The sequence below is a fragment of the Mustela lutreola genome, chromosome 2 (assembly GCF_030435805.1).
Source record: "Mustela lutreola isolate mMusLut2 chromosome 2, mMusLut2.pri, whole genome shotgun sequence".
Taxonomy (NCBI): Eukaryota; Metazoa; Chordata; class Mammalia; order Carnivora; family Mustelidae; genus Mustela; species Mustela lutreola.
Window position 1 is genome coordinate 66,880 of NC_081291.1, and position 16,038 is coordinate 82,917.

Below are 16,038 nucleotides of genomic sequence, written 5' to 3' on the forward strand. Positions count from 1 at the left end.
TGATCCACTCTATGGTCAAATAATCTTCAAGAAAGCAAGAAAAAATATACAGTGGGAAAAAGGCAGTCTCTTCAATAACTGGTGCAAGGAAAACTGGGCAGCTCTATGTAGAGGAATGAAACTCAAGCATCCTCTTACACCATACACAAAGATAAACTCATAATGGATAAAAGACTCAAAGGACTCCGATCACCCATGAAATCAGCCTGAGATCAGAATTATACATGTCTGGATCTCTACAGGGGCAGAAGAGGCCAGTGGGCAGGTAAAGAGGAGTGGGAAGGTGGACTGATATCAGAAGATAAACAAAAGTCTAGGGAGCCACCAGAGGCGACCAGTTGGAAAGTAATACCCCAATACGAGCGACAATGCCCTGTGTCTGGGGACCAGCATTAACTTAGAGACTGGTTGAAAGAACTCCAAAAGAGCAAATGATTGCGGGGGGCGGGGGGGATAGTGGGATTCTGGGTGGCTAGGGACAGGGGCTTAAGTCCCGGGTCCCAGGACAGCCTCCCCAGCGCTGAGGCAGAGAGAGTGCGACGGAGAAACCAGTTCTTGGTCCCTAAGCCGCTAGTGCGGCCGGGAATGCATGGGTTCTAGTTCCTGTAAGGTGATGGGAGCCAGCCGGTCAGCAGAACGCATGAACCCTAACACAAAGCTTGAGATACCCGCGCATGTCCCTCATACTCTCCTGAGTAAAAAGGCCTGGCCAGAGCTCTTTGACCCGCGCCCATTGTTTCAAAGCCTAAGCTGCGTGCCCCAAACTCTCCTCTAACCCCTAACCCCTAACCCTAACCCTAATCCCTAACCCTAACCCTAACCCCTAACCCCTAACCCTAACCCTAAACCCTAACCCTAACCCTAACCCCTAATCCCTAACCCTAACCCTAACTGAAAGAGGTCCTCTAAGCAAAGAGAGAGCCTAAAAGTAGTAGACCAGAAAGGAACAGAGACAATATACAGTAACAGTGATCCTACAGGCAATACAATGGCACTAAATTCATATCTTTCAATAGTTACCCTGAATGTAAATGGCTAAATGCCGCAATCAAAAGACACAGGGTATCAGAATGGATTAAAAAACAAACAAACAAACACCAAGACCCATCGATATGCTTTCTACAAGAAACTCATTTTAGACCCAAAGACACCTCCAGATTTAAAGTGAGGGGGTGGAAAACAATTTACCATGCTAATGAACATCAAAAGAACGTTGGGGTAGCAATCCTTATATCAACCAAATTATATTTTAAACCAAAGATTATAATAGGAGATGAGGAAGGACACTATATCATACTTAAAGGTATAGTTGACTCTATGGTCAACTAAACTTTGACAAAGCAGGAAAAAATGTCCAAAGGAAAAAAGACAATTTCTTCAACAAATGTTGTTGGGAAAATTGGACAGTCACATGTGGAAGAATGAAACTGGACCATTTCCTTACACCACACACAAAAATTGACTCAAAATGGACTGAAGACCTAAATGCAAAACAGGAATCCATCAAAACCCTTGAGGAGAACACAGGCCCCAAACTCTTCTGTCGGGGACCGCCTCCGGCCGGGAACGTCCCCGCCATTACGAGATGGCGCTTGGCTCACTGCCAGCAAAATCCGCTGCAAGTAAACAACCTCGTTCTGGTGAAGCCCGCCTAAAGGAGGACATAGTCATTGGCTGTTTCGAATTTAATCAGCATAGTAACAGGACTCTCATCGGCTCTCCCCATTGCTTGGTCCCTTATTGGTCACCCTGCTGCATATAAGCTAAGGAAGTTGACGAAATAAACGGAATGAAGCATTAACACCGAACCAGGCTGACTGTCTCCTTGCGGGCCGAGGGCGACACTCTTCAACGTCAGCCACAGCAACTTCTTAGAAACATGGTGAAAGGCAAGGGAAGCAAGGGCAAAAATGAACTATTGGGACTTCCTCAAGAAAGCAAGCTTTGAACAGCAAAGGAAATAGTCAACAAAACCGAAAGGTGATGAATAGAACTGGAGAAGATATTTGCAAATGACATATCAGATAAAGGGCTAGTATCCAACACCCAAAGAACAAATAATCCGGTCAAAAAATGGGCAGAAGACATGAACAGACATTTCTGCAGAGAAGACATCCAAATGGCCAACAGACACGTGAAAAAATGCCCCACATCACTTGCCATCAGGGAGATACAAATCAAAACCACAATGACATAACTCCTTACACCAGTTAAAATGGCTAAAATTAACAAGAAAAGGAACAACAAATGTTGGCAAGGATGTGGAGAAGGGGAACCCTCTTACACTGTTGGTGGGAATGCCTGCTGTACAGTCACTTTGGACAACAGTATGGAGGTTCCTCAATAAGTTAAAAATAGGGCTACCCTAGACCCACCAATTGCACTGTTGGATATTTACACCAAAGATACAGATGTAGTGAAAAAGAGGGGCACATGCACCCCAATGTCATAGCAGCAATGTCCACAATAGTTGAACTATGAAAGAGCCGAGATGTCCTTCAACAGAGGAATGGATAAAGATGTGGTTCATATAGTGGGTGCCTGGGTGGCTCAGTGGGTTAAAGCCTCTGCCTTCAGCTCAGGTCATGATCCCAGGGTCCTGGGATGGAGCCCCGCATCGGGCTCTCTGCTCGGCGGGGAGCCTGCTTCCCCCTCTGTCTCCGCCTGCCTCTGCCTGCTTGTGATCTCTGTCGAATAAATAAAATCCTTAAAAAAAAAAAAAGAGCAATGTGGATCATATATATGATGGACTATTTATTACTCAACCATCAGAAAGGATGAATATCCAACCTCTGCATCAACGTGGATGGAACTCTAGGGGACTGCGCTAAGTGAAGTCAGTCAGAGAGAGAAAACTATCATGATTTCACTCATACGTGGGACATAAGCAGCGTAGCCCAGAGGACCCCAGAGGGAGGGAGGGAAATCCGAAGGCAGAGAAATCAGAGAGGGAGACAAACCATGAAAGACTCTGGACTCCCGGAAGCAAATGGAGGGTCACAGAAGGGAAGGATGGGGCATGGGGTAACCCCATGATGGGCACGTGCGGTGCTGAGCACTGAGTGTTACACACAACTGATGAGTCGTTGAACGCTACGTGGACAACTGATGAAGTATGTATGTGGCTAATTGAATTTAAATAAAAAGAATAAACTCAGACATTTATCAACGTCCTTCTTAGGACGGCTTTTGCCGCATCTCATATCTTTTGCTATGTTGTGTTGTCACGTTTGTTGGTCTCGGGATGTTTCTTAATTTCACTTTTTTAAAAAGGTTTATTCATTTATTTATTTATTTCAGAGAGACAGAGAGAGTGGGGAGCGGGGTCAGAGGGAGGCAAAAGAATCTCAAGCAGATTCTGCACAGCGCAGAGCCTGACATGGGGCTTGATCCCCTGACCCTAGCTGAAATGAAGAATCGGAGCCCTCACCCACTGAGCCCCCAGGTACCCCTCACTCTCACTCTCGATTTCCACTTTGACCAGCTGGCGTTTCGACAGTGTGTCAGATCCATCTCTGCAAAATTTCCAGTGTTCCTTCTGTGTTGATCTCTAGCTCTAGTCCACTGTGGTCAGGAAAGGTCTTCGGTAGGACTTCAATCTCCTTCAAGTGGTCGAACCATGTCACCCCCTCCCCTGAGGGACTCAGCGGGAGAAGGCTGTGCGCTCTGGCTGAGGGCAGAGACCTCTGTGTGCACGGCCCATCTGGCACCTCCCCCACAGCACCGTGGCCCAGTTCTCCCTTCAGTTTACTCTTCTTTATGCAGGAAAATTTCAAGTAATTGATGGAGACATTGTGGACCTGAGTCCTCATTCCCGTAGAATGACCTTGACCCTGGCCCATCCTGGCCTCAGCACTAACCTTAATCCTAACTGAACAGCCTTACTGTTGATCGAAGTTCTCAGTAGACTCCCTGCAACAACAGAACTTCCCTTCATCTAACCCTCCATTTATTTTACGCTTCAAATAGGACCCCCGTGGCTGATAAACCAGATCTTTAATTCATAAATTAACTTAAAGGGACATGTCACTAGTGCCCTCTGTACTTGGACAAAGCACCAAACGGTGCCTTACAAGTGGCCCAGGAGAGAATCACCACATGCACAGATCAGTTTGCCCCCGAGTACTCCCCCTGCAGCACAGACACGACGTGCATGTCCCAGCCTTGGAGTTGCACAAAGGAGACCAAGAGAAACATCCATCTGCCCAATGTGTCCCTAGGGAGTCAGGTCTACGTGGCCTATAGCAGTGACTGGAAAGGCCTGGAGAGCTCCCTGATGGGGCTGTCAGGCCCCGGCCAGACCAACCCCAGCCTCAAGCCCCAGGTGTCCCTGCAGGGACCTCTCCACCCGCTTCTTCCTAGATGGGGACCCTGACAAACTGCAAACCCCACAAGTGGAGATGAGGTGAGACGGGGCAGAGCTGGAAGTCTGTCCTCTCCAGAGGTGGGGGAGTGTGTCTTTAGACCTCTGTCACCAAGGAAACCCAGAAGGCATGGGACTCCGGGAGTGGAGAGCTCCTCGTGCCACAGGCTGCAGGAAGCCTCGGCAGCTCCTATCAATAGCTCCTCAGCGGTCTTGTCCAGGTAGACCTCACCGTGGTGTTGTGCACGGAACACACCGTGAACAAATTCCTCGTGGCCTGGCTTCGTCCAGAGAATAGAACTGTCTAATACACAGAGCACCTTTCACGGAGGGAAAGGAAGGTGTATTTTTCAAGTGGGTGTCCCAGAAATACCCTCACCGGCTCAAAGAGGAAACGGAACGTGCTTTTTTGTTGTGGTTTCTTCCTGTTTAGGTCACCCAAGCTCCCTCTGGTCTCCTGCCGTGTGCCCAGGGTCCGTTTCTAGGCCTGAGCCAGGTGGCAGGGAGGCCGCTCTGGCCTCAGACACACTGCCGCCGCCGCGACATTGCGGCTACTTGTCCCTGACACCGAAGAGGTGAGCAGCTCCTCTGGGAGAAGAGGAGATTCTGCACAGCGCAGAGCAGCTCCCCACAGTGGGCAGCTCCAGCCTTTCACCAACTGGAGAGTCTCATCCAAAGTCCCGGATTCACCCAAAACTGGGCTATCAAATGTATGAAGTGGGCTGCTTCTCCCCACGAATCACAACTGCTAAAAACAAAGCTGGTGGAAATACTGCCATGTTTGTGTCCGATGTGGCTGGGGTCCAGACTGGTAGAGGAGCCCAGGAGCTGTCCGGCTGCTGAAACTGTGTCGAGAGGATTAAGAAAAAGCAGAGGTTTTTAAATTCTACAGCACGATGTCTCTCTCTCTCTCCATTTACAGCTCACGGTACCGAGGGCGCGAGGCCGTCACCACCACGGCCCATGGCTAATGAATGGCGAAAAATCCCTTCTTACATCAGCCGGTAACCAACGTTAATTTTCCATTACGCTTAATTTTATTTAATTTATATTAAAGATTAATATAATCTTGTTTTTCTTTCAGGATTTTATGTTGTAACTTAAATAAGAGATCATTTGGAAAATAAGAAATGCATGGATACTGTTTAGCTTAAGAAAATTCACTTGGGTAGAATTTTCCTTTTTTGGACGTAAAAGTACTCAAGATACAGCACAGAGTGACTCACTCATCGCCCCCTTCACGGACAGACACCCCCCCCTCCCCCCGCCTGAGCCTGGGCACACCCTCCCCACATGCAGCCAGGGCGAGGTCACTGCCTTCTCCTGAGTCCTGGGATGCCCAGGCTCCCCAGCCAGGGGCGGCCTCCTGGCACGGAGGCCGAGTTGCTGGTGCGCAGCCTGCTGGCCGCGTCCCGGCTCCCTCCTTCCCAGCAAGAGCAAGCTCACAGCGGCCCCCGGGCCGTCTCCCTCCAGTGCCCAGCACGGGGCTGCGGGGCTGCGTCCTTGCCTCCAGGCTACGCCACCTCTCCGAGGCCTGGCCGGAACACCATGCAAGGGATATGGAATTAAACAGCTTTGGGGGACAAATGAAACATTAACACTTAAAAATAAGTAACCTGTTTGACACATATTTAGTCCAAAAATCAAACCCCCCACTTACACTGTCCTTGCAAAGGGGAGCTCTGTCCGTTCTGACATCGTCTCAAGGTGCCAGCCCAACCACGACCACTCCAGAGGCCAACACCTCACACGCATCCTGCCTGCACAAGGGACCCACCACTCACAGCGCCTTCTGTTTCTTGAGTTGCTGCTCTGGCCCGGACCGCAGATTTTCCTCAAGTCCACGTTCTCTGTTTTCCCCGATTACAAGAGGCTTCCCTATACTAAGGTGTTTTTTTTTTTTTTTTTTTTTTTTTTTTTTTCTATTAAATTTGCTAATTTTTATAGTAATAACAATCTAGAATTCTATAAACATATATTTTTATCCCCAGGGGTACAGGTCTGTGAATCACCAGGTTTACACACTTCACAGCACTCACCAAAGCACATACCCTCCCCAATGTCCATAATCCCACCCCCTTCTCCCAAATCCCCTCCCCCCGGCAACCCTCAGTTTGTTTTGTGAGATTAAGAGTCACTTATGGTTTGTCTCCCTCCCAATCCCATCTTGTTTCATTTATTCTTCTTCTACCCACTTAAGCCTCCATGTTGCATCACCACTTCCTCATATCAGGGAGATCATATGATAGTTGTCTTTCTCTGCTTGACTTTATACTAAGGTTTTGAACACAGCTCTCTCATTTTTTTCAAAAGATCTTATTTATTTATTTGAGAGAGAGCAGAAGCTTAGGGGAAGGGCCGAAGCAGCAGACTCTCCCCCAAGCAGGGAGCCCAACTCAGGGCTCGATCCCAGGACCCTGAGATCATGGCCTGAGCCGAAGGCAGACACCTAACTGACTGAGCCACCCAGGGACCCCCACAGCTCCTTTTGTAAAAAGTACAGATCCCAGCAGTTCGTCTGTTTTACTGCCCTGCTGTTCACTTCCTCCGCGGTGGGGAGTTGTCCATCAGGGACAGAGGGAGACGAGCTACTCCTGGACCCCATCTGCATGACCAGAGGGGAAAAGTCGGGACAAGTCCTCCAGGAAGAGGACGCGGACAGAATTAAGGCCCCAGGAGCCCAGGCATGGCTGTTAAAGGTGAGCACTGCGAGACAGGAGGATCCGCGGGCAGGGTCCCCGTCCGTCGGAGGGAGAGAGTATATAGATCGCTGAGCAGAGACAGGACAAGGAGCCCAGCCTCAGGCCCACACCCCAAATGGGAGCTTTCCGGCCCCGTGGCCGCATACCCTGGCCGCAGCCCTGCAGGACCCTTGAGGAGGCCCGAGGAGGCTCTGAGCTCCATCTCCATTTCTGCCCCACTGCTTCCATGGAGGAGGGGGGTCCGTACTGGGAGGGGGCTTTCAGCAGAGGCCTCCCTACTGCGAGGGGGTGGCCACGGAGACAAATTCTGTACCCTGCCTCGAACTCTGCGGCCTCGGACCAGGACTACAGCAGGGGCCTCACCTCGCTGCTTGGGACCCTTGCCTCAGGCGCTGGGCGGAGCTGTATCTGCTTCCTCCCGCCTCCCCGCTCCCTGATGGGATCAGAGGAGGCCCTCAAGGGTTAGGCTCGGCTATTACTTTCATTCCCTTGTCCACCAACAGTTCTTTCAGTTTCCAGACCCAGTTTCGACTTGGGGACAATCTGGGCAGTCCGCCCCCAGACAGCACCAGGGTGCGCAGGTTAAGACCTCCATCCCACGGGACCGCGCCCACCTGAGGCCCTCCGCGGCGCCAGGCTGGGAGGGAGCTTCTGACCCCCCGACTAGACACCTGCTCTCTTAGGGTTCCCCCGGCCCCAGGAACACTGAGGTTGACCAGCTTATTAAAGGGTGTGATCCCCACGAGTCCGCAGCCAGCTGAAGACAGGCAGGGGGAGGCCAGGGAGGGCACAGGCTGCTCTGCCGCAGGAACCACGCTCAGAGCGGCGGGAAGGAACGGAGGCTGACAGCACGCGTCCATCCAACACTCTGCTTTACTGAAGTCCACAGATACGTTACACTTACAGCACCAGCATCTATCTGGGGCTCTCGGTTCCCCTCTCCTCCAAGAAAAGGGGGTTCGGAGGGAGCTGAGGCACAGGGTCCCCCTTTCCGACGCTGGGGCCACCCTGTGCACCCCCAGACCGTGGGTCCAGCGCACAGGAGGTGGGGTTGGTGGGTGGCCCCTGGAGCTGGTCCAGAGCCCCCCTCCCCACCTCAGGGGAGAGCCCGGCCAGGACCCCGAACACAGCCTGATACCCCGCTGGACCCACAGCCGGGGGCCCCGCCTCAGGAAGAGGAGACCGGGTACCCACAGTGGTTGTGGCCAGCTTCACCCAGGGTCAGCGTCAGGGACAGGCTGGGCTTCCGCCGCAGGTCCTCTTCCTCCAGGCAGCGCCGTGGGGGCCGGGACTTGAAGAAGTCGGAGACGTAGCGGACCTGGGGGAGGAAGACAAGAGCTGCTGGAGCGGAGGGCTCCGAGGTGGGGGGGCTCCGAGGTGGGGGGCTGGAGCAGACGGACAAGAGGGTACGGGCAGCGGGGTCCAGCCCAGGGGCTCACAGTGAGGCCGGCCACCAGCGCCCCCTGCAGGAGGCCAGCGAGGACATCACTCCAGTGGTGCTTGTGGTCAGACACGCGCGTGTAGCCGACGTAGAGAGCGAAGGCCAGCAGGAAGAACTGCACCGTGGGCCGCAGCAGCCGCGCCCACTTCCAGCAGAGCCGGGCCTGCACGTAGAGCTGGGGGCCAGAGGGCGGCCGTCAGCCCGGGTGCTGGCTGGGCTCCCCCCACACCGGGGCCCAGGTGGGAGCTCTGAGGCCAGGAACACAAAGCCTCCGCACCCGTCAGCCCGCCCCTTCCACGGAAAGAGAAACCGAGGCCCAGGGAAGGCAGGGACAGGGCCGGTCCCACAAGCCAGTCCTGGGAAAGGACTCACCGCCAGGAACAACATGCAGTACATCCCGAAGGAGGAGTGTCCGGAATAGAAAGACAGCCTGAGGAAGGGGAGGGCGGCATCAGGGGGGCACCGAGAACACAGCCCGCGGCCAGGCTCGGCGGAGGGGGCGTTCCCTCCCATCAGCCTTCAGAACCCCCGGGCCTGCATCCCACTGGGTTTCCCGTTGTCCGGGTTAGGGATCCGGGGGGAAACGTGGCCCCTCTTCTCTGACCAACAAAGTCTCCAGCTGCAGCTCATGGTCTCTGACAAGGACGTCTTGGGCCACAGACTCGGAACCAAGACAGACAGACAACTGCGTCCAGCACACAGTTAACCCCACACTTACCTCTCCTCTGTGGTACTTGACGCCAGAATTCAATACAAGTTTTAGCCAAAAGGACATCAGTGGACAAAAGAAAGTGGCAGATAAAGAAACTCTAAATGTCTCACCACCCATAAGAGAAATGAGAAACACCTATAGGAACAGAATCGCATGGACAGCGGCCACGTGTACCAAGGAGCAGAGCAGACCTCTCCATGCAGACCGTGACGGTCTGCATGGGCCCCGTCTGGTGCATCCGAGGGGCTGTCCCCCTCCCAGCGCTGAGGCAGCTCCCTGGGGCACTGCTCGGAGACCTCTGCAGCGAGTGCTCATCACTACGGTCCAGGGAGCACAAAGACCCCCGGGAAGCTCAGGAAAGCAGCCCTCGGCCCCCACCTCAGGCTGACCTTCAGGAGCAGCACAGCCCCCAGGAGGCCTGGCTGAGCACGGGCCTTTCTGTGGAAGGGGCGGGCTGAGCACAGAGGGCCCATCGGTAAACTCTGGGAGACTCAGCGGTGTCTAAGGAAAGCTCCGAGTCACTAGCTGAGCACTCGGCGAACAGAAAGAACTTCATGACCACACGTGACAAAGAATACAGAATTTGCAAACCAAGTTCAGAAAGGTCACTGAGCAGCCAACCAACAACAGGGACCAGCACCAGCAACAATCCCGGGGACAGGGAGTTCAACGCGATTTCCAGAGTCGCTACATTACAATACAAAACACTCAGCTCCCAACCAAATAAGTACAAAGCATGCAGGGGAAAAAGGGTGCCCTACACAGGGAAAAACATCTATTAACCAAAGCCGTCCCTGAGGAAGCCCAGGCTAGACTAGACTTCTGGGACAAAGACGTTTCAACCGCCACTTAAAATCTGTTCAAAGAGCTACACAACGTCTCACTAAATAGAGAATACTATCAAAGACAGAGGTTACCTAAAGGAACCAAACAGAAATTCTGGAGCTGAAAACAGTACTATCCAAAACAAAAAGATCCATAGCAGATCCGAGTGGGCAGAAGAGTGACCACAGACACCAGTCGACAGGGACAATTCAGCCAGACGCGTGGAGAGTAAAAAAACGGAGAAACGGAAGTGGCCCCAGGGACACCACCCACACAGTGAGAGCCCAAAGAGCGCAAGGCACATGGGGTCAGAACGGGTCTTGGAAGAATTAACGGCTGAACACTTCCCTAACTGGGTCCAAAACATTAACTGACACACCCAAGAAGCTTGATGAACCCCAAAAGGAGAAACTCACAGAGACACAAGCAGCAAGACAAGAGACTCCTCCTGAATGAGGGAGTTATGGCTGGTTTCTCGTCCGAAGCCACGGAAGCCAGAGGCAGCGAGATGACATGGTCAGAGCAACAAGAGCTCTACACCTGGCCAAGTTATCCCCTAACAGGAGGAATGAAGACATTCCTAGATAAACGAAAACTGAGAGTTCTATGCTCCAATCCTGCCCTGTGAGAAATACCAAAAGAGAGTGTTTCCAGGAGGAACGAAGAAAAGGCAGTAATGAAGAAATTCAAAAGTCAGCAAAACAACAACCTGTAGAAAGCAAGACACCAGAAGCCCTTCCTGCTCAGTAGTCACAATGAATGTAAACGTATTAACGTCTCCAGATAAAAGGCAGAGATTACACAATAGATTTACAAAACAACCTAACTTTACCTGGGTACCAGAAACTCACTTTAGGTTCAAAGACACAAATAGGATGAAAAGTACAAAAAAGGGAGAACTGTTCCGTGCAAACAGCATTCAGAAGACGTTGGGCACGGCTACACCACTGGGAGACAAAACAGCCCCGGGAAACAGCTACTAGGAGAGACACAGGGTGTTACACAGGAGAAAGGGCTCATCTGTCAGGATGACAAAACAATCACAGAGATACAGCCCCTGAACAAGACCCCCAAAATGGGGGCAGCAAAAACACACGGACGCTGCAACAGGTAAGCTCCAAAGCATTCAGGAAGCCAGACACGAGAGGCCACGTGGTGTGGGACTCCACACTTATGACTAGTCAGGAGAGGTAGAGACAGCCACACAGGAGGGGACTCATGGGTACCCAGGGCTGGGGACAGGGACAAAGGTGGGCATGGACCAACCGGGTGCTGGTTAACAACAGACATGGGGCTTCTTTTCGGGGTCATGAAAATATTCTGGACTAAGAGAGTGGGGACGCACAACACTGGGAATAACTAAAACCCAGAGAACTGTACACATTAAAACAGTTAAACTAGTGAATTTTAGCTATGTGAATATTTTTAAAAGATTTTATTTATTTATTTATTTATTTGAGCAGAAAGAGAGAGAGGGAGAGGGCGTGCACGCACAAGCAAAGGGGAAGCAGCAGAGGCAGAGGGAGAAGCAGGCTTCCTGCCGACCAAGGAGCCGAGCACGGGACTCGATCCCAGGACCCCGAGATCATGACCTGAGCCAGAGGCAAAGGCTTCACCAACTGAGCCCTCCAGGTGTCCCAAGCCACATGAATTTTATTTCAATCTTTTAAAAAGGAAAATAAGGGGGCGCCTGGGTGGCTCAGACGGTTAAGCCTCTGCCTTTGGCTCAGGTCATGATCTTGGGGTCCTGGGATCGAGTCCTACCGTGGGGCTCCTTCCTGCAGGGAGCCTGCTTCCCGCTCTGCCCCTCCCCCTCACCGCTGGTGCCCACTCTCTCTCTCTCGATGAATGCAATCTTTTTAAAAAACTTGATGTGTTGCAGAACTCATTAAAAAATAAAACAGGGCGCCTGGGTGGCTCAGTTGATTAAGCAACTGCCTCTCGCTCGGCACGCTGATCCCAGGTGGATCGGCTCAGGATTCCGGAGTCCCAGGATCGAGTCCCACATGGGCTCCGGGCCCCACGGGGAGTCTGCTTCTCCCTCTGACCTTCTCCCCTCTCACGCGCTCTCGCTCTGTCTCTCTCTAAAATAAATAAATAAAATCTTTTAAAATAATAATAATAATAATAATAATAAAGAAAATAAGAATGGCAATTAATTGAAGAGCTGATCAGAGACCATAAGAGCACAGAGCAGAGAAGCAGGACAGAGGGCCGCCACCCGCCCAGCCTCACGCCCCCACACCCGCCCGTCCAGAGGGCCCAGCCCCAGCAGCCTCACCCCCGACCCTCTGCTCAGGGAGTCGCCTCCTAACCTCCCGTTCGCCCACACCCAGCTCCGAGGCCCCTCCCCCAGGGGTGGGGGTGTCTGTGACCGGGGGCCCCCAGGAGGGCTGACCCGACACCCACCTGGACTCGGTGATGTTGGCGGGGCTCCCCCTGCACACCTTCTCCGCCTGCACATACACGGAGCAGTTCACGCGGCTCCAGTCAGGGTCACACACCGCCAGGAAGTTGGGCCGCAGCCGGCCGACTGTGTACTTGGCCAGGTCCGTCAGCGACTGACTCACGGCGGCCCCGAACAGGAAGGTGCCCAGCACCTTGTAGATGGCCGCCACGTAGGTGTTGAAGTCGGAGTGGGAATGCAGACGGTCCGTGTACACCAGGTAGGCCTCCCCGGCTGACACCTGCATGGCAAGCGACTGAGGGGCCTCGTGGCCGGGCTGGGACGCCAGCTGTGGGCGCCTCCACCGGCCCTGGCTCCCTGGGCCTCAGGCCTCCCCACGGAGAGGGGCTCCGGCTTGCCAGCCCCCCTGAGTCGGCTGGGGTTCTGGGAGCGCCCAAGGGGGGCCTCTTCCCCGAAGACCAGCCCGCCCCCCCAGCCTCCAAGCCTCTCCTGCCTTACAAGGATGACGGTGGCCGTGATGGTGACCCCAGCCATGAGCCCGTGTGTGATGGTGTCTGGACGGTAGGGGTACTGGATGGAGTCATCTCCACAGTAGAACCCTCGCTTATACGGGGCGCTCACAAGCGTCAGGATGGCAAAAGGCAGAGAGGCTGGGGGCAGGGGAGAGAAGCCAGTGGCCACGCGGTTCCCCCCAGCTACGTGCCCCAGCATCCCTCGCGTGGCCCTGGCCACTGCCTGGGACCCCTGGTTTCTCACCTCCGCACCAACCTGACACTTGGGAGGCCGCTGCCCCCTTAAGAGCCCATCGCGATTCCCCATCATCCTCAGATAAACACCCGGGTCCTCCCAGACCCATCGCGCAGCCCCCACCCCACATCGCCCACCACCTCCCCTTCTTCACTTCTCTCCAGCCTCCTGTCTCCTCCCCGGCACCGGGAACCCGGCACACGTCCTCACCCGAGACCTCTCTGACCGCCATCCCCCCAACCTGAGCTCCATCGGCCTTCCTGAGCATCCGCCCTGGCCCCACTCTCCCAGAATGAAACGTCCGTTCTGTGTGTCTCTTGGCACCGTTCATGCGCACGCACCGCAGGACACCTGAGTTCCCTGAGCACTGAGCAGGCTCCACCATGCTCAAGGCTGTCCCCGGAGCCTTCCCGGGGCTCAGCCTGTGCAGGTGTCTCACAAGCACCTTTTAGAGACCTCCCTCCCTTCGCTCTAAGGCCGGCCGCAGAGCCCAGGAACACACCACAGTTAAGGCCCTGAGCGGAGATGCCTGAAGACCCCTGGGCGGACCAAGGGACTCCGCATCTCGATCCAAAGACACTTTCAGGAGCCCCAAGTGTGGCAAAATGATGACAGGCATCATTGTGGCTCTGGGGTCCCAGGGCCCTGCTGAGCTGAGGGCGACAAGCACACGCAGAGCGCCCTTTGCCCCCAGCACGGCAGGTGGACAAGTAGGAGAGTGCTGGACTCTTCCGTGGCCTGAATACCACAGGAGGCGGGGGCAAGGCCAACTCCTCCTCCCCAAAGACCAAACTTAGTGCTGAGTGTTGAGAAACGCAGAGGTCTGCCCATGGCGCCGTGACAGTTAGGGATGACTACTGGGATCGGGGGCTGCGGGCTCGTCAGGGGGCCCCACACAGACGGCGGCTTGAAGGAGCTAAGACGGTCAGGGCAGATCTGGGGAAGAAAGCCAGGCAGCAGCACCAGCCTGTACAAAGGTCCAGAGGTGGGCCCACGCCTGGAGAGCTGGAGGGCGGGAAGGGGGGTGGCAGGGGGCGGGGAGGGTATTCTAAGATTGCGAATCTTGTGTTAGTGAGCGGGACACACAGTTTGGAGCAAAGGAGCAGAGCAGGTCTTCGTAGGGTCCCTCTGGCCGCAGTGAGTGAGGGCAAGGGTGGAGGCAGAAAAGCCAGAGAGGAGAACCCCCAAAGCTGGGGGCTGGGGGGAGGCCAGAGCCAGAATACGCTGAGCCAGCAAGTCAAGCTTCATCCCTGCAGCCGGAGCAGGGCAGCGGTCGGCACAAGGCGCCTGAGCAGCGAGGTCAGCCTCCCAGCTCGGCCACCCCCACCCCAGCCACTGGAGACTGTCACCCTGGACTGGACCCGGAGCTGTGGGTTCAGGAAGTACAGCTCCCAGCACTGGATTGGGGGCCTCTCTCTGCCTGGGACACCCGCTCACGCCCTCATCGAAGACCCCTGCAGAACCTCCCTGCCTCTACACCCCCCACCCCGACACACACCCCGTATCTTCATCAGGGCCCTGTTGTCACCCTATGGAACTCAACTTTTTATGTGTGGAAGCTTCAAGAATGGGACCAGGTCTGCCTGGGCCTCTAGCACCTGGCAGCAAGAAGCAGCCGATGCACAACCTACACTGGCAGCTGCTGTGTGACCTCCCACAGGCACCGGAACCTCTCTGGACAAGGGGAGCCTCCCTGACCAAGCGTTTGGTGGAAAACAGTTTCATTGTGCGCCTGTCACTTCTGCTCTAGCACACAGTAGGTGCCACGCAGACGTTTAAATATAATAACAGGCATTCATTAATGACGGCGAGGGCCGGCAGACGCCCCCAGGCACTTCTTCCTGCTGCCAACCGGCCCACTCCAAAGGGGTCAAGTATAGGGGCCTGGCGCTCAGGAGGAGGGCCTGGCCTTTGCAACCCGCCCAGGATCACCGCTCCGACCCCGCCGGAAAGCAAGAACCCCATTTGGGGGCGGGGAGGGCGCGGGGCGGGGTGCGATTGAGGCCCGAGGTGCCTCTCCCTGCGCCAGGGGTAGAATTCTGAGCAAACACTCGGCCTTTGTTCCCGGGACCCTGGGGGAGGGGCGGGGAGGGGGCCTCGGGCCGCCCCCTCCCCCAGTCTGGCCCGCAAACCCGCCGGACAGGTTTGGCGCTCGCCGCCCAAGGCGCCAGGTGCGCGGGTAGCCGGGGGCCCAGACTTTCTCTCCTTCTCTCCCCCGCCCGAGAAGGGGGTCCGCCTCCCACCAACCAGCTGTGTGCCCGCTGGGGACGTCGATCCCGGGACAGGGGGTGGAGGTCCTCCCGGGCGATCCGCGCCGCGCCCCAAACCCGAGCCGCCGCCCTCGTGAATCACCGGCCCGGCCGGGCGCGGCCGGAGGCGCGTGCAACCCCTCGTTGGGGGCTTCCTGATGCCGCGGGCGGGGGGTCCCGGCAAGGCCGGGAGAAACCGAGGCCCGGGAGGGCGCACGCAAGGCACCCGGGCGCGCGGGCCGTCCGAGGGGGTCCCCCGCCCCCAGGGGGCCTCCCCGACCCGCCCCCACAAACCAACCCTCGGGGGCCCGCGGCGCGGAACCGCCGGGGGCGAGGTCCTCCCCCAACACACGGGTCCCCGCGGCTCTTACCGACCAGCACGCACAGCACGTCGAGCAGCACGAAGACCCACCTCCGCTCCATGCCGCCCCCGCCCCCGCCCCGGGCCGCGCCCGCGACCCCCGACGCCGGTCCCAACGCGTCCCGTCGCGCCCGGGCCCGGCCGCGGGGTCACATGGCCGCGGAGCCAGGCTCTGCCAGGGCGGGGCGGGGCGTGGAGGGGAAGGCAGGGGAGCGGCGGGGCGGAGGCGGA

The 16,038-nt window shown here is 55.6% G+C and overlaps 1 protein-coding gene across 1 annotated transcript; it reads right to left on the reverse strand.

Annotated features, from left to right (window-relative positions):
- Positions 1-7,920: 7,920 nt before the first annotated feature.
- On the reverse strand, positions 7,921-15,972 carry PLPP2 (phospholipid phosphatase 2). The gene is made up of 6 exons (XM_059159115.1): positions 15,818-15,972; positions 12,949-13,100; positions 12,453-12,730; positions 8,879-8,936; positions 8,505-8,681; positions 7,921-8,383 (listed from the first exon to the last, which is right to left on the reverse strand). Exons 1-6 carry the CDS (start codon positions 15,867-15,869, stop codon positions 8,234-8,236), a joined length of 867 nt encoding a protein of 288 aa, XP_059015098.1. The 5' UTR covers positions 15,870-15,972; the 3' UTR covers positions 7,921-8,233.
- Between the last annotated feature and the right edge of the window lie 66 nt (positions 15,973-16,038).

Excerpts from the sequence above, each read along its gene's own strand:
- PLPP2 (XM_059159115.1), bottom strand. The coding sequence starts at position 15,869 with ATGGAGCGGAGGTGGGTCTTCGTGCTGCTCGACGTGCTGTGCGTGCTG. Across the intron at positions 12,731-12,948 it reads TCACGGCCACCGTCATCCTT|GTGTCAGCCGGGGAGGCCTA; the intron begins GTAAGGCAGGAG and ends CTTGCCATGCAG. Across the intron at positions 8,682-8,878 it reads ACTGCATGTTGTTCCTGGCG|CTCTACGTGCAGGCCCGGCT; the intron begins GTGAGTCCTTTC and ends TCTGGCCCCCAG.